Below are 23,852 nucleotides of genomic sequence, written 5' to 3'. Positions count from 1 at the left end.
TCACGTGCTCTAATAGATTGACAGCTGCAACCAGCAGCGCAAGTCACTTAATTACACATGTGGCATTGTGGGAGACAGCGACATGTCTCTGTGATCCCGCCTGCTGCATCAGTTTGAGTTGAGATTGGTCTCTGAAGCATAATGGCACATAAGCAGGTGTTGATTGGCCAATAGAGAAGTACTAGTTTTCCTGTTGGGCCAGCAGTGAGAAGCAATGGTGTTGCACACCAGCTGGCTCGATCATACATGTTTGTAACTGGCTCATAAATTTAGTCAATTTTTTCTCCTGAGCCAATGTATGTCGAAAAAAATGTCACAACAAGGGTTAGCCTGGACTGGGTATCAAACCTGGATCAGAGTCCACAGTGACTACTTGCTGGTTTGCTGTTGGAGCTGTGCTCTCCACTGTGCCACCAAATAATTTGTGTTAAAAACAGTCATAGCATAGTATGTGGAAAAAAGCCATTAAAAAGTCATAGTATGGTATGTCGAAAAAAGTCTAAGTATAGCATGTTGAAAAAAGTGATAAAAAGTCATAGTATTGTATATCGAAAAAAGTGACAAAAACAGTCATAGTATAGTATATCGATAAAAGTCATGGTATGGTATGTAGAAAAAAGTGATTAAAAAAGTCAAAGTGTAGTATGTCGAAAAAAGTCAAAATATTGTTCGTCGAACAAAGCTGTTAAAAAGTGTAAAAGGCCAGTCTGGACTGGGTATTGAACCTGGGTGTGAGGCTGCAGTGATTACTTGCTGCCTATTGGCAGCAGCGCTAACCACTGAGCCAGCATGTTACAAAAGCATTCATGTTGAAAACAGTGATAGCATAGTATTTCGAAAAAAGCAATTAAAAAGTAATATTATAGTATGTCTTAATGTTGAAGAATTTATGTTGAAAACAGTCATAGCAAAGTATGTCGAAAAAAGTCGTAGTATGGTATGTCAAAAAAAGTCATAGTATTGTATGCTGAAAAAAAGTGATAAAAAAGTAATAGTACAGTATGTCGAAATTTTTCATAGTATAGTATGTAGAAAAAAGTAATTTAAAAGTCATGTTATGTCGAAAAAAGTGATGAAAATTGTCATAGTTTAGTATGTCGAAAAAAAGTCATTTAAAAGTCAAAGTATGGTATGTCAAAAAAAATGTCAGGTAATGACTAGGGTATCGAACAAGTGTCAGAGTCTGTAGTGACTACTTGCTGATTCGCTGTTGGAGCATTGCTATCCACTGTGCCACCAAAGAATTTATGTTTAAAACAGTCATAGCATTATATGTCAAAAAAGCTATTAAAAATTCATAGTATGGTATGTCAAAAAGTGATAAAAAAAAGTAATAGTATAGTATTTCGGAAAAGATCATAGTATAGCATGTTGAAAAATGTGATAACAAAGTCATAATATAGTATGTCCAAAAAAGTATAGTATATCGAAAAAAGTCCTAGTATAAAATGTTTACAAAAATCATAGCGTAGTATATCGAAAAGTCATGGTATAGTATGTCAAAAAAGTCTATGGATAGTATGTCTTAAAAAGTGATAAAAAAAGTCATAGTATTGTATGGCGGGAAAAGTCAAAGTATAGAATGTCAAAAAAAGTGACAAAAAAAGTCATAGTATAGTATGTAGAAAACAGTGATAAAGTCATAGTATAGCATGTTGAAAAAAATTATAAAAAAGTCATAGCCATAAAGTAGCCATAAGTCAAGTCATAAACTTAGCACAAAAAGTAAGGAAATTTGTGTTTGGTAGATTATTTCTCTTTGGTAACAATGCTTTTTGGCAATAAATCTTATACCGTTGGAAAGCCTGTTTAGTTCCCTTTCAAATGGTGCCCCATTTGTAAGGAACATGCATTTGTGGGATGAGCAGCAGCGCTGAGTATGTGGGTTGCACCCATGAAACATTTGCTAAATCTTCTCTGCCAATGCCAAACAGCTTATTCTGCCATTGACTCATTTGGTGTTTGGTGGATTGGATGATTCTAGATAATTCTACGGCAGTTGGATCGTAGGGTCAAAGTGTGGAGAAGACGCGGAGAACGCTATGCTGATTGCTGCACAATGCTGATAGAGTAACACCTTTTGGTGGAGGCAGTGTGATGGTAAAACAAAACAAGGCTTGTCATCATTGGAGGCAATCTCAATGCAGAGAGATATAGAGATGAGATTCTGAAACCAGTGGCAATCCCATATCTCCACAGTCTGGGACCGAACTCTATCCTCCAAATGACAACGCTCGCCCCCACAGGGTGGGGTTTATCAGAGACTACCTCCAGAATGTGGGAGTGGAGAGGATGGAATGGCCTGCCAGCAGTCTTGACCTCAACCCCATTGAACACTTGTGGGATCAGCTTGGATGTGCTGTTCGTGCCAGAGTGACCAACACAACCACGTTGGCTGACTTGCGACAAATGCTGGTTGAAGAATGGGATGCCATCCCACAGCAGTGTGTGACCAGGCTGGTGACCAGCATGAGGAGGAGGTGCCAGGCTGTTGTGGCTGTGTATGGTTCTTCCACACGCTACTGAGGCTCCTGTTTGTGAAATGAATAAATTGTTAAATTGCCAATATGTCTTGTTTCTTCAAACTTCAATCATCCAATTCACCAAACACCAAACGAGTCAATGGCAGAATAAGCTGTTTGGCATTGGCAGAGAAGATTTGGCAAATTTTTCATGGGTGCAACCCACATACTCAGCACTGCTGCTCATCCCACAAATGCATGTTCCTTACAAATGGGGAAACCATTTGAAAGGGAACTAAACAGACTTTCCAACGGTATAAGATTTATTGCCAAAAAGCATTGTTACCACAGAGAAATAATATACCAAACACAAATTTCCTTACTTTAGTTTATGACTTTTCAATATACTATACTAGGATTTTGCTAAGTTTAGTATAGTATGTTAAAAAAAAGTGATAACAAAGTTACAGTATGTCAAATAAAAAGCCATTATGTCAAAATAAATCAAAGTATAGTATGTCGATAAAAACATCATGACAAGGAAAAGCCCAGACTAGGTATCAAATCAGGGTCAGAGTCTGCAGTAACTACTTGCTGGTTTGCTGTTGGAGCAGTGCTATCCATTGTGCCACCAAAGAATTTATGTTGAAAATAGTCATAGCATAATATGTCGAAAGGTCATAGTATAGTATGTCAAAAAAAGTGATAAAAAAAGTCACAGTATGTATGCCGAAAAAATTCATAGTAATATTATGTCGAAGAAGTGAATGTATAGTACGTCTAAAAAACTGTTAAAAAAGTCATAGTATTGTATGTCGGAAAAAGTCTGCGCGCTTGCAAATCTTCTCCTCAGATTTCTGGTGACTACTTGCTAGTTTGCTGTTGGACCAGTGCTATCCACTGTACCACCAAATAATTTATAATGAAAACAGTCATAGTATAGTATGTTGAAAAATTCATTTAAAAGTCATAGTATAGTATGTTGAAAAAAGCTAAAAAAAAAAAAAAAAGTCAAAGTATGGTATGTAAAAAAATATCTAAGTATAGTATGTCGGAAAAAAACGTCATGACAAGGGCCAGCCTGGAATGGGTATCGAACCTGGGTCAGAGTCTGCAGTGACTACTTTCTGGTTTGCTGTTGGAGCAGGACTATACACTGTGCCTACAAAGAATTTATGTTGAAAACAGTCATAGTATGGTATGTCGAAAAAAGTCAAAGTATGATATGTCGAAAAAAATCATAGTATAGTATTTCTCAAATTAATATACTTTACATTACATTACGTTACATGTCATTTAGCTGACGCTTTTATCCAAAGCGACTTCCAATTAAGTGCTTTCAACCCTGAAGGTGCAAACTCCAGACAACAAGTAGTAAGTGCAAGTGCATTAGCTTTAAATAAGCAACACTACAAAGAGCCATATGAAAGTGCAGCTTCAAGAAATATATATATACTTTTATATATATATATATACTGTACTACTATATAATACTGTGAATGCTGCTGAATCAGTATTTACACAATAATCAAGTAGCACTGGAGATAGCATGTCCACTCCCACCTGCCACTAACTAACATTCTATGTGCATTCTCATCTACAGTAAGGATTTTCAGCCTTTATGTCACTTAGTTAAATCTTCCTGAAATGGTTCTTGATTTTCACAAACTATTGTATAGCCTAAACTGTCTGTGCTTATTGAATGTGTGCACCTATTAAAAAAGAAATGTATTACAGCCAATCCTGTGTGTACACTAATTAGAAAATGTTGCTGCACTGTTATTAGTATATAATATATATAGTATATATATAGTATAATATGTTATTCTATATTAGTATAGACTAATTTAGAATATGCAATACCTCATCTTTTCTCAAGGCATTGCAATAAAGCAAGAGCTGAGACTCTACCAGCAGTTTATATTCTTGGAAAGACGGTGTGGCAGTAAAGCATCGTATTTACTGCAGTTTGTACAGTGACCATAGCCTAGAAATCTAGACGCACCCTAGCGGCAGCAAATGTAATTTGCAGCCAGGGGGTCTAGCAACTCTTGGTATCTTGCAAGCTGGAAAAACTCTGGCCGGGCCAATCACATTGTGTATAGAGTCGGTGGGCGGGCTTATGGCTGCTGGGAACAGCAGTCTTTCAAATTGGCTTTGGCTGCGACTCTGCAAGACTTGGAGTTAAAGGAGAATTCCGGCCAATTTTTACATTAATCTCGATCGCAGGCAACACGGAGTAGCTGCAGCTATGTACTACAAGCGTCCCCTGAGCTAAAATGGCAGTTGTCGGGGCAAGTTTTAGAGTGCCTTTGTGCCTCTTAACAGACAGAAAATGCAATTAATATGTCTGTGCCACATGAACAGGGCCCTTACGTGTCAACAAGATGAAGATAAGATAAAACTTGCCCCGACAACTACCGTTTTAGCTCAGGGGACGCTTGTAGTACGTAGCTGCAGCTACTCCTTGTTGCCTGCACTGATTCGGGTCGGGGTTTTTTCTATTGAAAGTACTCGCGTAGCTATAGCGATCAAGATTAACGTAAAAATTGGCCGGAATTCTCCTTTAAGCTTTTCTTTGAGAAAAGAACAAAGAACAGCACTGAAGTCATTCTTAAAAAAGGTAGATGTGTTTGGAGTTTTGCAGACTGGATACGGCAAAAGTTTAATCTATCAACTAGCTCTGCTACCTTCTTTGTTGGTCTGCTTGGTTGTAGCGCTATCCTATTGCGTGCAGAGAGAATTTGAATGACAACCGTTTATCCCGCCCCTCGGATTGAGCTCTGTCAATGGTGAGTTCCCAGACCCAACATCTTGATGTGGGTCTGGCTTGTCAGGCTACACTGACCACAACCCACAACCAAATATGTTTAACTTTTACTTGACTTCCTATGAAATATTTGCCATCCTTTGAAGAACTGTTTGAAGACAAAAGACCTGTTTGACATGGGAGACATGTCCAATGATTTATTTTGAGTGAGTGTTTTTCCTGAATGTGAACACACAGAAACATCAGGAGCAGATTAATAACCCTGTATTCCTTTACTTGTTTTTTGGCAGACAGTGTTACGTAATTTGTATTTGGAAGGCTTTGAACTGCTCGGTGCAGATGCAGTATCATCATCCTCTTGGCTCAGTGAGCAGACATGCTTGTAAATACATTGGCTCAGTATAGGACGAAGCATGAACTCCATAAAGTAGACTCATGCAGCACGATTCCTCTATTAGGCTTGTCACATTTGCAAAGCTTGATTAATATTTACAGCTTAGACTCAGCAAGAGTACACAACATGCACATTAATTATTGCTAAGTTCTCCGGGCTATAAGTTGCTGGAGTCTTGCAAGTTTTTCCCATACTGCATTTTAATTGCTGAATACATTATTTTTCATTTATAAGTAAGGGCAGTGTAGGGTAGTGGTTGTAATGCATATGAAGCTTCACACTTAAGTCTTACTCTTATGTTAACAAATCGTGGATACTGTAAACTCTTTGTTGTTAATAAGCCTGGTGGAGAAATTATCAAGTCAGCATGACTGATGTTTATATACCGCACAGGAATGAAAAATAGCTGTAAAAAATAGAATAGTATTAAACTTACTGGAACTAGGAATTTTTTTATCTCCTCCAAGGCATGACTCATGCGGGAATAGGCCTCTCCAGGTGGAGCAAAGACTTCAATTAAAACATGAAGATCATTACTCAGATGGGCGTATTTGGCCTCCCCACTTTTCCTTAATTCTTCTTCCTGTGACAAAAAGAGAGCAAGTGAAGGATTTTTACTCATTAAAGAGAACACAAAATTATATTCTTCTATAATACAAAAAACAGCACTAAACACTAAGTAACTTTGCAGATATTTGTATAAACAAAGTGCAGGACAAATAAAAATGTTGACTGGATGAAAAGTCAGGTGATAACCAAAGTTAGTAGGATTCACCCTCCGGGTACCATGAATGTTTGCACACAATTTCATGGCAATCCATCCAATAATTGTTAGATATTTCAGTCTAGACCGAAGTGGTGGACTACCCGACAAACAGACCAACAATGCCCCCGTGCCATGTTGCTAGCTTGGTTAAACATCTCCATTCTCCAAATGAAGTATTCCTGCTCTAAAATAATAAAAAAATAAATAAAGAGGTTTTGCTTTGACACACAACTCTTTTTTCCTTTCATCATACGCATCTCTTATAAAGGCACAAGCTACAACCCACAGTTATATTTATGTTCAAGACACGGAGACACTTGAGCAATCACTACATTCATCACCAGTAAGACACTTGTACCACACACAAAGACATTTCTAAATGAAATGGGACTTTTTCCTCATTGCGTAAGGAATAACAGAAATAACTTCTAGAGAATAATTACTGCTCATCACTACAGAAAAAAACGGACTGGATAGTGGAGCTCGGTCATAGACTGTGGCACCCGGGATGCTGTCAGGACATGCTTTGAATTCATAAGATTTAACAATACAGTGTTAGGGACAGATCAGATGGTCAGAGACTTGAGATTTGACTTGGACTCGTGGCAAAAGACTTGAGACTTGACTTGAACTTGCCCCTCAAAGACTTGAGACTTGACTTGGACTCAAGCTCAAAGACTTGAGACTCGACTTGGACTTCCAAAAAATGACTTGTGAACATCTCTGCTGTCAGTGAATGTTTTTTTTTCTCGATAGAAATTGCATTTTGTGATTTGTTGTGAAGAAAGCTCTGCAGGCTCCAAAACAGCTCCCGGAAATGTTTAAATGAATTGACATTTTGTGACCCAGACGTGACATATAGTTCAATTCATCTTGATGGTCAGTAAATGAATCGATAAATGCTTGTGCTAAATGGATGTGAGGTTCTTCAAAAGGACAAATCAAGGAACAAAATGAAAGAAATGGTGTCCTTCAAAAAGGCAAAAAAAGGACAAAAAATGATACTGATAACTGTATCAGAAATTTATATCACATACAGATTGAGAAGGACAGGTATATTCAAAAGGGTCTTAGTGTTCATACAGTCATCAACAGACAGGCAAAAAAGATTAAAAAGGTAAAGAGGTGCAGCTGGGGAGGCAGCAAACTGATTAGCAGATGAGGGACAGGTGTGCCAGGCTGGAAAACACACTGTCCAGGCGAGGCATGACAAGGGCTACGTTCAGACTGCAGGCAAAAGTGGCCCAAATCTGATTTTTTTTGGGGTAAAATTTCTTCAGAAGTAGTGTGAACACTCAAATCTTGCCCAGATCAGATTTTTTCAAATCATATTTATTTTATTATCAGATTTTTTTCAATGCAGCCGCAGTGTGAACAACCAAGGTGAATTTGATGCAACTTTTTCGTCAATCTACATCGACATTTGTCACAATTATGCGCCGGCAGGAGTCTTAAGGAGAGGCGCTGACAGAGATAATCAAAAGTTGTCCTCGACATCCAAAAGTTGAATAAACTGCGTCTCTGTGAAACTATTCACAACGCAGTCCCACCACTCCTGGCTTCGTCTCTGCATCCACACAAAATGGCCAAAATAGCCAATTTGGCTCTCTTTCTCTTCATTCTTCTCCTCCTCAGCACCTGCTCATTAATGTTACGGCTGCCATTACACAAACATTTTGAAATAAAAGCGAAAATGCTTACTTCCTTCATAACCTCCCTAACTTTAGTGCAACAGAGTGCTGCGTCTGATGTCATTGTTATTGTTCTTTTGCGCATGCGGGTCAATTCGAAACCGCAAACAGTTCACACTGGAATCTGATATAGGCTACATTTTAAAAGGTAATGTGAACAGCCAAACAAAAAATTGGATCTGACCAAAAAATCCGAATTAAGCATTAAGACTTGCGGTGTGAACGTAGCCAAGTTGACACACAGATATCCCTCCGTCTATGTGGGAGAATGGAGAGGGAAATTATGCAGGTCTCACCATGACAGAGACAAACAGCAGGTACAGTGCGATTTCTGTTTCTACATTAATTATAAGATTACTCCCTCTACATCCCAGGAACATATTCTCGAGAAAATCGAGAAAAAGTTTGGCAAGGTTTCCAGGTTTGCTTTATCTAATTGCAGATTACATTATTGTCACCATAAATGGCGCTAAACAAAACAAAACAAAAATATATTAAAAATGCAAAAATAAAAACAAAAGAGAATTACACATTCAAAAAAGTGTTTCTGACTGGTTGAAGGTCTATCACGTTGCTGGATTAATGTTTTAGTGTAGCTCCTCAGTGTGTTTCAGGGACCACACAACAATCAGTCGTACAGTATGATTCCTTAAAGCAAGAGAGCTAGGGAAAAAATTAGGAATGCAAAGAGGTGTTCAGTTTGTATAGGGGGCATTGAGTTAAAGCAAGTCTACATTACCCATGCCCTGAGAGGCCCCTGCCTGAGGCGTTACACTGGCTTTAAAGACTTAAAAGATCTGTAATATAGCTTGTTTTTTTTTTAAAGAAACCAGTTAAATTGTAAAATCGATTCTACACTAAACAAATAATCTGAAGTGGAGACGTTTTGTCTACTTGTAGGAGTTACAAATGTGGCTGCTACATACTTAACAATGTAGTGATTATTATTATACAAAATATATATTCTTTTGACCTGTTTGCATTCATCCTGCTCTGAAAAAGTTGGGTGTTGAGTGCTTCGCTCAAGGACACCTCAATGGTGGCTGTTAAGAGAAGCGAGAACGCCAGCCAATCTGGGGATTCAAACTTTTGTCCTTGCATCACAGGGCTGTTCTCTACCCTAGAGGAGAAATCAGCTTTAATTAAAAAAAGACTCCTAAAATTTCACCAGGCCTCACATTCACTGGCAGAGAGAATAAGTCATTATGGATCAGATCAAAATGTGCATGTGGGGGGAGGATTATCTTATCTCTGAGTTGTTTCAATAGTTTGTCACTGAAATGTTTGGGAGAGTATTACAGCAGGAGCACACACAGCTTTACATTAGTTACCGTGACTGCAGTATGCCTGTGTTTAATCAATCAATATTATATGTTTGCATTGCTGTAAGGATTGCAACTGTGAAATAAAAGTATCTCTAACCTTGAAGTGTTTGCTTATACTGTACAGTCTAGAGTAAGAGAGGTGAAATGAGGACTCTGCTTTAGCCCTATGACTCAGCACCATGTCAACCAGGCTAATATCTGTGCACAGGGTGTTGTATTGACCATATGGTCTAATATGTGTGGGTGGGCTGCTCTGATGCAAAATTTCCAAACCTGAGATAATACCCTACGGCTATACAGATGCACCCTACTGATGAACTGGATGAGATGGCAGAAATGTGTGATGACAACATGTGATTGTAATTGGACTTTTGCTATGTCTGTACCACACTGCCTTGTGACCAGCTGCCTCGAGTGGCAGACAGCCTTTCAGTCACAACCTTTAGGTGTCAGTCTCATCACAGTGTCCTTCAGACTTGCCCAGACTGTACACAAAATGAATATGGCACACAGAAAACACCAAGCGAAATCAGATCGTCACATAGCCGGCCTTTGGTAAGAAACAACTGTTAGGGGTCTATTATTTTTCTTTTGTGGTGCACACGGCACCATGAATCTCCCTTAAAGTGAAACAAACAAATGCACCATGCTAGTGATACTGGTGGCACTTAGAAATTGATTTATTACATAATAAAAAGTCACATTGCTTTCTGTACTGTACAGCGCAGTATGACAACCTATTACTGCATGCATGCCATTATTTCACATTTTAGTACCTCTTTACTTAATTTTATACACATACAAGTTAATGCAGCACATGAGTAAACTGAATGGACTTAGTGGCAGGAAGCCAAAGTTTTAAATGAACTCCTACACCGGCCAAGGCACATTCAAAAAGGTGATGGCAAAGACACGTCTCAGTGCCTTTAGCCTTCATCAAAGTGAAGACTTTCAGCCTCACAATTAGAATGGAAATCAATGCAAAAAGGTTTTACCGGTAATTTCTAATTACAAAGCCATACTGTGGTTAAAGAATTTGGGGCTTTATTAAGTTTACTAAAGCTTAGTCATCCAGAAGATAACATGGTTAAAATTGCATTTTTTACAGGCACATATAAGAAAAAGAATTGGATGCTGGAAAAGATTTATTACTACAGTATATACCAATTACAGTAATAAACTACGGTACTTTATTACTGCACCTGCTATATACTGTATTACTGCACCTGCCATGCACGTCCATGAAAACTGGGCAACTCCATCTGCTCAAGGAAGTCGTTCCGACATGATCAAAAGCTCCTACTGAATGCATCTTGTAGGGAAATTTCTTTTGTATTCTGCTGATCCCAAAGTCAAGAGTTAATATCCAATCCCACTTATTCATCAATTAAAATGGTGTTTCTTACTTTTGAGGCTTGTTTTGTGTTTTGTTTTACAAAGTGTCAAAGATCGAAATAAGGGATATATATATATCCAGGATAGCTAATAAATGGACTTTGAGGTGAGATTGTTTTCTCAAATAAACTGCATTTAATATGCACAACCACTAGAATCATAAAGATTTGTTTAAACCTTGGTGACCTGGGGTCCGTTTCAGTAAGGAGGTTTAACAAACTCTGAGTCTAACCCTGATGTCTGAGTTGATTTACCCTGAGATGGGAAACAATGAGTTTTCGGTTCCAGAACAGCTGATATGAGTTGGTTCAATCAACTCGAGTATGTTCACGCGCGTGCACCACCACTATAAAAAGGCAGTATGAATGGAGCCATGATACTACGATTCACCATGGTAACAACCACAAACAAACGGGTCGGCGGAAATAGCCTACTCATGCGCACAAACAACGAGTTTGAACATGTATTTTGTTAAAAAAGCAAGACAGCGGTTGCTGCTGCAACAGAGAGAGAATTGTTGTGGGAGAAATTGCTGCTCGAGTCAATGCGTAAGCATTAACAGTGTATTAATTTCATATTTAATCACAGTTAACTTATAAAATTACTGGTGAAAACTGGAATTTCATAAAAATTTTCAAAAACAATTTCACAAAAACCTATAATTTCATTTGGGTGCAATCCTGCGGGTGGAAAAAGTAAGCTAGGCCTACTACTATATCCCATTCTGAGGCTGCAGCACCATGATCATTAACAGAACTATAATGTATAATCATTTATTTCTTTTTGATGGCTCTCACTGGTTTATGTCCAAGGAACACTACAAAAAACGTTTAAAAAACGTTTCAGAGCGAGTCACACTTTTCTGATGGCTACAGTGGCTTTACTATTACAGTATGATCGACATCACCAATAAAGAAAACTGCCGTTTGCAAAAAAACGTAATGCGACACAAAGAATCTGCTGGGATGTTAAAGCATGCCCACGATGGTGGATGTTAGTGATATGAGGACGGATATGGTAGCCTATCTACAAATCTGTAGGTCTGTGAAAAAATGTGGAAATGAAAATACATTTAGTCGGGACTCAATATCATCTCCCGATGTAAACTCTCTGTGAAGTAATACAGCTTTTTCATCAACGGGATCGTCGACAAAAGGATATGACATGTTTGAGAAAAAACGTTTTATAATCTGCCTAACAATAAGTTTTATTTATTAAGTTTTAATTCATGCAGATAATAAACCGCATTAAAATGCGCCTGATACAGACTGAATGAATGAATGAGGAAATGAGAGAGAAGAAACCCCGAGTTTTGAGAGAAACTCTGGGTTTATTGAAGAAAACGTGCTCCCGACCAGGTTAGGTTCACAAACTGAGTCTGAGGTTAAGTTACCTCTCTTTCTGAAACGGAAAACGCAGAGTTTCCCTCATCTCAGGGTTAACAAACTCAGAGTTTTCACTAAACCTGCTTTCTGAAACGAACCTCTGAGGGCAACTGAAACAAGTTGTAAACACAACACTGACATATCAACAATAACATTAGCTTTTATTTGGAGTCGTATTTCTGGCCACCTGATGAACGTCCAATGCTCACTCTCATTTACCTCTGTTTTTGGTCTCTACCAACTCAGCTGCTAAATGATACACTATGTTCACTAGTCGCTAACTGTGTCTGTCTGCTGTTTGGTGCTGAGCAGCTAGTGTACAGTTTGTGAGATTTTAGAGCTTTTCTTACTGGAAACAGCTGCCTGCTGAGGCCAATAAGGATGCTATGAGAGCAGTGTGGGTAAACCAAAACAGTAAAGTTGCAGGATCGACTGCACAGTTGAAACTCGCTAAGCTCTGTAAAGCCGAGGGATGCTGCAGATTCGGATTTCACATTGTCATTTGATACATTGTTTATTATAACATATTGATTGTAGCCACTTCAAAGTAGTTGTAACAGCCTCTGCATTATTTTACCTTCTTGACGATGTATTGAAATGCAGCTACAGTTTCACCAAAGAGGTAGCAACACTGCAAGTATTTTGTTTTGTCATGGCTATAGATGTCTGATTCCGAGGCTGTGCAGTAATAATAGCGATGTAACTCTATAGCAGCACACTGAGACCTGCGTGAACACCAGATCCAGCAGACTGTCTGTATACACGCTTGGATAAGTTTGGCTCCAAGGGACCACAAGTCAGCAGGATAAATGACTTTGGCAAAGATATTCATTACTTTGCATTTATAATTGACTATTACAGAATATGCTATTAAACAACACACAGAAAAACATTCCCATTTCCTCCTACATATGTTTGTCAACTGAAAGCTATTAATTCTACTCTGGGTGTTATTCATCTCAGTTACAGCTCAGCTGTTGTTGGTTAGAATATTCTTCTGTGCTTTAGTGAAATTTCAAGCACGTTGTTCTTGTAAATATTTCTGTTTGATCCATATCTTGGACCAGCCCAACAACTATACTTCAACTAAATCAATATCGTACCTTGCCTTTATCCCTCATGGACCCTTTGCCGAGGATGGACATCTTCACTCCCGTCTCCTCTTGTAATCGTTTCATTGAATTTCCCCGTGGTCCCAGCAGCTTTCCGACAAAATTAAACTGTGACACAGGAGGAAAAAAAGCAATCAGACGCCTTATCAATGCTTCTAACACATGTAGGAAGAGGACAAATAATGAAAAAGCTGACTTATATGTAAAGACAACTGTTTCTGAAGCAGTCTTTTTGTGTTGGATATTAAAGAAAGTTCATCCATTTGGAGAAATACCATAAAATATAAAATATGTTGGCTGGCCATTAGTCATCTATTATCAATATAATCTCACATTCCATTCCCCATTCATCATGTGAGAAAAAGCTATAATGCAGCCTGTGATAAATCAATCGAATTGTGCTCTGTATGTAGCACATTAAAGGTGAATGGGACTCTCAGCTGCCGTCCAGCATAATGTAGGCATCCCTCCATTTGGTTTAACTGTGCCCTCTCTAGTCATGTATCTTATTGGCATTTAGGGTCATCCATGTCGTGCCTAGAAAAAAAAAAAAATGGAACATGGGCTCAAACCAATAATGTTCCTGAGACTGTTCCAGAGGTCAGTGCTGAAATAATGTCAGAAATAATGAGTTTCTTCCCAGTGGGAAATTAAGTAATACTATCCAGATGACAAACTATCAGATTCAAGCCTCGGGGCTCTGACTATCATTTCCCTCTCGCTGTGCACCAGCTAGTGTTCATATTGAGAGAAGTAGCTCTGGGTTGTTGAAGGCGCAACAGTGCTGAGATTAGCGGTGATTAATCCGAGAGGTGAAACTCACAGCTGTAGTCAAATGGGTCGTTTCTGAAGAAAATATGAGCATAAGCTCATTTAAAAAACAGGAGAATCTTTTACTACTTGAAATAAGCCCTTTAAAAACTACTTATGCTCTCTCAAACATTATTTCTTTAATTGTAATAAATGGTTCAACCTTAAAATGTTTGTTGCCAGATGAGATGATAAGAGACCACCTCCAGAGCTGAACAGGTGGCCAGCCGCCCACCACAACATACTCTGGCCAACCCTAAAATGATATTAACCTTTTCACGAAGCAGCTTCTCCCACTGTGGCTGAGCGGATAATAACTTCAGTGCCAGCTGTGTGGCTGCTGCAACTCAACTCTGACAACTGCACACTCAGCTTATTTCATGAGCATCATTAACATCATGGGTGAACGCTACATCTCAGGTTAGGGAGGCGCCAGGGGATGCAGAGATGAGACCATCTTTAAAAAAAAACACATCCCTACTGTCCTTGCCTGTCCTCTGATATGAATGATTAAGGCACCTTCATGGATGCCTTTCTTTACAGGGGTTTCTTTGACAGGACTATCCTATACCTGGCAGGGAGCTTGAGAGCAGATGGTCGTTGTGGCTAAGTCGAGAGCGCGCTCGCTGGGCGGTAGGCGAAGAGTGGCCTGTTTTCATTAAGCTAATGAATGTCTGGAGCCACTCTGGTGCTCCATGGCGAGCAATTTGGGCTTTAGAAAGGGGCACGGTTCGGTGTTAAATGAGGTTTGAAATGATGCAATGTGCCCCCTGCAGTCTCAACACTGACAACTATGCAGATATTGGACGCGAGGGTGTTGTGAATACAACAATTACACACAAAGACATTTGAGACGTTGAACAAATAGTGGTAAAATGGGTGCACTGATCTACTTATTTGTACTTCACAGTGTCATTGCTACATGAAGGACAAACATTTAATTGAGAGCTTTTGTGCAGGATGTATCTAATATATTAATCTCCATATTTATTCTGAAAAGTCATTTTTATAAAGTTCTGTGTTGTTCAAGTCTACAGGGCTTATTAAGGCAGGAGGTGAAGGTTGAGTCATGTAACACTAATGTGAATCCGCAAAGCCACTAACTCAGCTGAGCAAAGCACTTTTCACAACAACCTCAGTGACTGAGGTCTGTTCCTTAGTTGTACTTTTGATTACAATGATTTAAAAAAAGAAAATCTCACAACTGACAGGTATGGTGGCCTTGAAAGTTGCAAAGCGAATGCAGAAAACACAACTAAATGCTAATACAGAGAATACAAGCAAATATTTACACAAAATCATTCACCCTCACACCTACAGGCAATTTAGAGTTGCTACCAAATCTGCATGTATCTTTGGCATGTGGGAGGAAACCAGAAAAAATGTTCCACACAGAAAGGCCCCAGCCGGCCAGCAGGTTTAAACCCAGAACCTTTTTTCTTTGGCAACAGGGAGGTGACAGTGTCACAGTGCTACATGAGTGTAATGCTAATTCGGTGGAGTACTTGTTTAAGGTGCAGTACATTGAGCGCCCAAAGCGACCGTAGACAGGACCTATTAGAGCTTAGATCGGGCCCAAAAAATCAAGCCCGACCCTACCCGAGCCCGTGCACGTTGCGTCCGAGCCCAGCCCGACACCAGCCCGGCCTGACACATTAACTGTAATTATGAGCCCGAGCCCAATTTAAACCCGACAATTTTTTTAATACGTAGACCGTTATAACTGATGTTCTCAACTACAATTCAGAATTTTTGAACTACAGAAATCTGTTTAGAATTATCTTAATAAATACCGGTAATGCAACAAGGATGAAGCATGTAAACTGCGCTGTTAGTTTATTCAGAATGGAATGGATCGCAAATGGATCCGAATGTAAAACGTAAAAAAAACAAAAACTCGACCCTAGCTCCCTCAGGTGAATAGTGTGGGTAACAGATCAAGGCAGCAATATAATCAAAGCCCTGGAACCATATAGGAGACTTTCTTGTCTCGATCACCTAATTAATACTGTCCTTCGGCACGGTCTGCATGCTGACGCACTGGCTGACAACAGTGCTGCAGAGGGGGGAGACACGATTAAGGCATGGATACCCGAACCGAACCCGGCGGGTCCCGACAGTACCCGACGGGCCGGGCCAGGTTCGGACAGATATTTAGAAATTATGGTCGGGTTCAGGTCGGGTTCGGTCACATTAGCGCGATATGGCATTTGTTGTAAAATGGTGTGGTGGCTCCTTTAAGAGAGCTCAGTGCGTGTGTAAAGTGGGCAGAAGAGAGATAGAGAAAGAGGAAGCAGACGTGTAGATGCGACCGAGCAGAGTTGGTGGAGTACGTTTTTTTGTACACAGTGTGTGCGGTGTTCGAGATGAACCCTAGACTGAAAGCCAAGTTCATTCATTTGCTCACCAGAAACGGGATTTTAACCTAAACGTTATTCATTTTATAACTTCAGCTCTTTAGGTAACGACTCTCCCCTGATTTTCTGATCACGGTCGGAAACAAAGCAATCAGGAAAGGTTAACACATTGAACATTTTAAATTAAACAGCTTATTAACGTGCGCTTGTTGCCCCGTGTGCGCTGATGCGCTCATCTGTTGACATTTCCGAATGCCTTCCTACAGTTGATTAATAAAAGCTTTCCACACAAACAAACGTACATGTGTCATTAGTATAAGAACAAAATTAGATTTTAACTGTGTCGGCTCGGGTCGGGCTCAGACACAAATTTCTTAATGCCTGTCGGGCTCGGGCCGGGTTCGGTCACGGCCGGGCTCGGACAGAAAAATTCGGCCCGATCCGGCCCGGCCCGTCGGGTACCGTCGGGACCCATCGGGCTCGGTTCGGGTATCCATGCCTTACACTTACACCTTATACACTTGAAAAACATGAACCTGTAATCTATATGAATTATCCTACTTTTATTTGGTTATCCTGGTGTCTGGTTTCATAAATGAGATCAGTTCAGTGATCGACTTTTGTTGTTTAAAATGAGTACAGGTAAATTATCTAAAAATGTTTTGTTGCCTTTTTACAAATAGTGCAGTGTAACATAATGTAAGTCCTTTCCCGAGCCCGATATTGTATGTAGACAACAGCTCTCTTCCGATGCTTAATGGAAAATGTTGAAGCACACTGACTGATCTTTTTGAAACAGCACCTGTAAAGCACCACAATATCCCTAAGCATAAAGTTGTTAATATTCATAGATAATATTCATAAATTCAAGAGGATTTATGTATTGATGAAAGAATAATTTTACTGCTGCAGGCTGTAGCATGTTATCTTTATTTCATACCACGTCACTACTGTTCCCTACAAGACCTGAGATCTACCAGCTGGGAGTTAGAGCACCACACAAGAATATTTTACCACACAAAATAATGAGAAATGTCTTTAAACTCTCATGACCCTGATTCTTAAATTGAAAGTAATAAAATATATCATTAGAGGAGAAGAGCTAAGTAAAAAAAAAGGAATAAAAAGGAAAGATAAAAGAAAGAACTCACGTAAATAAAAATCCAAGATTCCTCTGAATGATTTTACGTACCAAACTAGTCTGTTTCCGTGCTTTCAAACTAAACTTAGCACAAAAAGTAAGGAAATTTGTGTTTGGTATATTATTTCTCTGTGGTAACAATGCTTTTTGGCAATACATCTTATACCATTGGAAAGCCTGTTTAGTTCCCTTACAAATGGTGCCCCATTTGTAAGGAACATGCATTTGTGGGATGAGCAGCAGTGCTGAGTATGTGGGTTGCGCCCATGAAAAATTTGCCAAATCTTCTCTGCCATTGCCAAACAGGTTATTTTGCTGTTGCTATTGACACTTGTTTTGAGCTTCTGGTACCCCGAGGTGCTACCAATCAGGTGCCTGATTTAGAAATGAGATTATGCAACCATTGGCAATCCCATATCTCCACAGTCTAGGTCTGAACTATATCCTCAAATATGACAACTCTCGCCCCCACAGGGTGGGGTTTATCAGAGACTACCTCCAGAATGTGGGAGTGGAGAGGATGGAATGGCCTGCCAGCAGTCTTGACCTCAACCCCATTGAACACTTGTGGGATCAGCTTGGATGTGCTGTTCGTGCCAGAGTGACCAACACAACCACGTTGGCTGACTTGCGACAAATGTTGGTTGAAGAATGGGATGCCATCCCACAGCAGTGTGTGACCAGGCTGGTGACCAGCATGAGGAAGAGGTACGAGGCTGTTTATGGTTCTTCCATACGCTACTGAGGCTCCTGTTTGTGAAATGAATACATTGTTAAATTGCCAATATGTCTTGTTTCTTCAAACTTCAATCATCCAATCCACCAAACACCAAACGAGTCAATGGCAGAATAAGTTGTCTGGCATTGGCAGAGAAGATTTGGCAAATTTTTCATGGGTGCAACCCACATACTCAGCGCTGCTGCTCATCCCACAAATGCATGTTCCTTACAAATGGGGCACCATTTGAAAGGGAACTAAACAGACTTTCCAACGGTATAATATTTATTGCCAAAAAGCATTGTTACCACAGAGAAATAATCTACCAAACACACATTTCCTTACTTTTTTTAAGTTTAGTTTGTTTCCACCATGGGTGACCACTGGAGTGTACGTGCAACAGAGAATGTACTTTTTAAAGAGGCCCAGGTAATTTTGAGCAAGCAGCGAAATTCTGTCTCTTTTCTTTACGACAACAATTCAAAGCATCCTGCAGTAGGAAGGCTCAGCTCATCTGAAGGCCAGGATCATAGAAATACAATAAAGTACTTATTTATATGGCCAGGATTCTACAGCTCCTGGGAATCTGTTCCAAATTGGTAGGCCACTAAGTGGAGTGGAGTGGAGTTCACTGAAAGCCATGCACTGCGCACCGTCAGACTGGCTGACAAAATCTCCCTGGACTCTTCCCATGTGTTGCATGGGAAGAGTACCAACTACTGCCCTCCGGGAGGCACTATAGGGTCCCAGATTGCAGAAAGAACAAATATAAACATTAATTTGTTCCCTTGTCAATATCTTTGCTTAACGGACAATAAAGTGTTATCTTATCTTATAAGGTCAGTTCCATGGAAGGCATGAAATTATAGACATTAACAACTTGTCAAGGTGCTGTAGCACAGCAGATCCAATAACACAAAAACCTTTTCAGCTTTTAAGTTGGAAAATGTGCACGGTGGCCGCCTTTTAATGCAGTTCACTGGGGCCAGGCAAGATTTGCAGATGTCCTGAGGCACTTATTGCCAGGTTAGCGAGCTGTGCTATTGGGGAAGTCCAGGTCCTGTCAGATAGGAGGATTAAAGTCTCAGGTAGAGGTTTATGCTTTAATGACAGCTATGGATGACTGGGCTGTGAGTGTGTCAGAAGAGTGTGTCCTATCAACTCCACAGACATTAAAGGAAGCAGATGAGTGGTTGTTTGATGGAAGGGGATTTACTGTTAACCTGGTTTAGTGGCATCAGATAGGCCATTAAGGTATGACTTTACATTACAACTGTTCTGTTAGTTAAAGATGTTGTCTTGTTCAAAACATTATTAAAACAACTTCAGGACATTGAATGTTCAAAATATTCACAGTTCCAATGCATTTCACAGAGAAAAGAATAATTGTGTGTTCATTTGCACAACTGCACATTTGCGTTCCTACCCTGTAATCTTCATCACAACAAACAACTCCCGTTAATATGTAAACCCTTAACTGTCGCCCAGATGGCCTGCACACACACAGACAGTAAACACAACAAATATCATGAGCCCTGTATATTGTTTTTAACAGGTGGCAAACAACTTCAGCCAAGATCAATACAGACGAGCAGCCAGCAATGCCAAAGTGACGCAACGCTACAAAAGTTGTCTAAGACCATGAAACTGTTCCAGACAAGCTGTGTTTTTCTGTCAGAGGAGCAGCTACATTGCTTTCCTGTTGGAGCAAAAAAAATCAATCCACACAATGTTTTCTTACAAGTCTCTAACAAGCTATGGCCTTTAAATGACTAACAACAAACGCCACTTTTTTATTAAATTGAAGCCCTTCCACTTTTACATTATATTATGTAGAAATTGTTGTGTTTGGCAGTTAATATATAGGAAATTAACATACTTTTTACAAGGGTAAATTAAACTGTGACTTTGAAAAACTACTTACCTCACATCAATTGATTTTTTTTTTTTACCACTCTGGGACAGTGGAACAAGCTGTAAACATTACATTAGCATATCACAAGGGAGTCATGTTTTTGTCCATTTGATGAATGTAAGTCCAATGTTGATTCTCATTTTTTGCTTTGGTTTGGTTTCCACCAACTCCTGAGAAAGACACCTGGCTCTTTAGCTGCTAATTGTCTAACAACAAATACACACTATGTTTACTAGCTGTCTCTTACTTTGTCTGCTCTTTGGTGCTAGGCAAGTAGCATAGAGTGGGTTTATCATCTGCCTGTTGCTGCTAGAAATAAGGTTGATGAGAGCGGTGAGAGTGAACCAAAAAAGTAACGTTGTAGGCTGTAAAACCAAAACAATGAGCTGCAAAACACAAAACGCTCCATAGAGCTGAAGGGAACTGCAGAGTCGGTGATAATTTTCTTTGTTCATTACAAACTACAAACTACATTGTAGTCATTTGATATAGAGCTGGGTCACTGTATATGTGAAGCAATTTTAAACATGGGAAGGCATTTTATCTGTATTATATCTCATTGTGGCAGACAAAGTCATCACACAAACACTAATTCAGTGGAATCCCAGAGTGGAACTGTGATGCTATCGTACACATGCTTAACTTTAATCCAGACTCTGCTCTCTCTACTGTATTCAGCACTTATCTACGCAAAACACCTTTCCACATGATAGGCCTTTCTTTGGGACAACGACATCTCTGGGCAGACAAAACTGGAATTCCTCTTTGGGTAGAGCAAAGCTGCTGCACTATTTAAAGGTCACAATACACCAAGACTGATAAGCTCAAAATTGTGGCACCCACAAGGACAAAATACAATTCAATGTGTTTTGTGCAGCCTGTGTACTGTACTGAATGTACCTGCAGAATGGATAGTTAAAGCAAATACCCCACAGAGGTAATACTTTAAAAACAAGCTTGTTTAAATGTGACACGAGCGGAAATATGTCCATTTGGTTTTTATCCAAATGAAAGTGATTCTAATTAAAAGGGGAGAAATCATTTTATATTCTCATACACACACATGCAGATTAGTCCCAGCACTGGACTGAGACAAGCAGGCAGTATCAGCCATTGGAAATCCATTTCATGCCCCAAGGTTATGAGATGCTAATCAAGCTGTCCTATTAAACAGCAGAGGATAAATTCAAGTTAAGCGAGAATGAAAATGACTACGCTGCTTAATCATTTTTTTTGCTGAGTAAATATCTCATCGTACAATTTTGAGCCTTCCATAAGCACGCTGTGAGTATATGATTTGTTTACATGTCAAAACAGGACAGGTACAGATGTACCTCTTCTCCCATAAACTGAGATCAACCCTGCTTTCAAGGTTTCGTCCCTTTTTTTAAAGATTAAAGAAAGTGATGGCAAGGTCACTGGAGCAATGCACCATGGCCATCTTTCTTTATCTTGACAGGCTATAAAACGACAACAAACCTAATGTAGATTTTACAGAGTGGTGCACAAAACACACAAGTCGTCCCCTGTGAATGATGCATACAACTGGGACGGTCTGTAACAAGATGCATCATCCCTGCAGGTTTAATCCAGCAGCTGCAGCTTTACCAGGTCTGAAATTTCAACTTAGTATCCAATCAACCAAACAACAAAACACACTTTATGAACACAAAACTAACTTAAAACAATTAACTTTTAATTATGTAAATACTAATATATAGAAATTGTGGTAAAATGCAATTTCGCTGGCAGGTTGGGTTAAGCATTAGTCCTATTTTGAATTAAATATGTTCCTCTTTCAGCTCTCCAGCAAATATGAATTTCAATGCTGACAGCTGAAAGTGAATGTATTATTCAGTGCGGAAGGGTAGTGTGACTTGTACAATATATTATTGGTTAACAGATTCTTTGTAGTTGATAGAGGGAGGATTTTGTGAGAAAATAAAGTAAGAAAATACAATATACCAATCCTAAAAATCCTAAAAAATGTACTTGACAGGATGCTCAGGCTCCACCATCTAGACTATATTATATTCAATCACATCATATCATATGTTATAATATAATAATTAATTATAATGAATTAAGTTAATTTTGCATAAGTAAACAGGATAATGAGTTAGGCTTGGTCAGGGTTAATATTGATTTTCCCTGTCAGCTGCAGGAAGTTATAATACTATTCTTTTGTCTATTGTATTATAAAATAATATATTATTATGATCATACAAACAATGTTTTATACTCTAAAACTGTCTATTATTATAGGGTTAGGGTTTGGTTTAGGGTTACGATTCTAATTATTATTATTATTATTATTATTATTATTATTATTATTATTATTGTTTAATCTTTTATTGAATCAAACTGTTACTGGTAGTCCCTACCCAAAGACCAGAGACACGTTTTATTTAGGCCTATTGGTGCTTGACCCTGCTAAATAATAAATATAAAAAATATAAATAAAATATGCTGTGTTAGCATTGACTCAAGGGTTTTGTCTGGTGATGCCAAATTAAAATTATATTAATATATTAGTCATAGTAGTTCTTCTCTTTCTGTGACTCAAAGCTTTACAAAGTTTCAGTCACTTACATTGTTGCACAGTACGTGTCTGTCAGTGCACCATAAACAATGATTTCATCAGTACTGGTTGTTTCACTGTTAGACAACATTAATCTTCCATGTGTCACATCGTCAAATCCAAAACCATGCGAAGGAATTCTCCCAAGTAATCATTTAATTACTTTGCATTTAATTACGTTGTAGCAAGATGGCAGCTGTAAGCACGAATGAGCACTGCAACGTGAACGAACTGATTTATGACATTTTATACTTTGCCATCACTAACAGAAAGTAAGACTGGACATTACTGAATAACAGACATGAAAAAAAGCTGTGACACAAAGTGAGGTTCCAATGTGAAGTTGAATTAAAACAATTTGTTTGTGCCTCTCAGTAGTGCCGGTGTTGTCAGAGTGAAAGGTCGTATTGGTCAGTGAATTTATATCTGTGTCGCCAGAATGTACAAACATTTTTCATAGCTGTCCAAAATTTATCTTTATCTCTGATCTAGCCCAAAAACAAAGTGTTAAAGAAAACTGATACAACAAGTAATCTGTGTTCTCTGATCTGTCAAGCAGCTGTTAAAAACCTTTTTGCAGGTGTTATAAATGTGTTAATATGCATTCTTACACAGTATTGTCAAAAATTCAGGATAACTATACAGTTATATTTGTGTCGGAAACCAATGTCTAGTTTGGACATTCTGTCATTTCTTTGTCAAATTGTGTAGTGTCAAAGATCTGTTTTTGTCAAGTCTTTGTCAGGTATTTGCTGTGTGCTCCATTTCACTCATCTTTCCAAGCTCTGCATTATTTTTCTCGCGGGCTGATGTGCACTCGATCAAAGAGTTGCTTCATGTGGCTAATTACCATTAACTGAAAGTGCAGTGTTACCAATATGTTTAAGATAGTGACACTGCAGTGTCTTGTGGGGTGCTGACTGTGCAATTAGGTCACAGAAGTTGTTGTTGGACAACTGCTCCGTCCCTCTGGACTGTACTGCTTACTTTGCAGAACTGCCACTATTACATTCATTAGAACCAGCATTTT

At 39.0% G+C, this 23,852-nt stretch overlaps 1 protein-coding gene across 5 annotated transcripts in view; it reads right to left on the bottom strand.

The window, feature by feature from the left end:
• Window positions 1–23,852, bottom strand: part of khdrbs2 (KH domain containing, RNA binding, signal transduction associated 2) — a 74,156-nt gene that overhangs the window by 36,390 nt on the left and 13,914 nt on the right. For all 5 annotated transcript variants that reach the window (XR_004105611.1, XR_004105610.1, XR_004105608.1 and 2 more), the window contains exons 3-4: window positions 13,292–13,408; window positions 6,063–6,209 (exon numbers count right to left, since the gene is read on the bottom strand). Coding sequence is in view for 1 of the 5 variants with exons in the window: in XM_031303341.1 (XP_031159201.1) it covers window positions 6,063–6,209; window positions 13,292–13,408 (264 nt within the window). In the remaining 4 variants the exon portion in view is untranslated. The remainder of the gene's footprint in view (window positions 1–6,062; window positions 6,210–13,291; window positions 13,409–23,852) is intronic.

The sequence above is a fragment of the Sander lucioperca genome, chromosome 15, assembly GCF_008315115.2.
Source record: "Sander lucioperca isolate FBNREF2018 chromosome 15, SLUC_FBN_1.2, whole genome shotgun sequence".
NCBI lineage: Eukaryota > Metazoa > Chordata > Actinopteri > Perciformes > Percidae > Sander > Sander lucioperca.
Note: the sequence above shows the minus strand (reverse complement) of the source record. Positions and strands in the feature narration are given on the sequence as shown.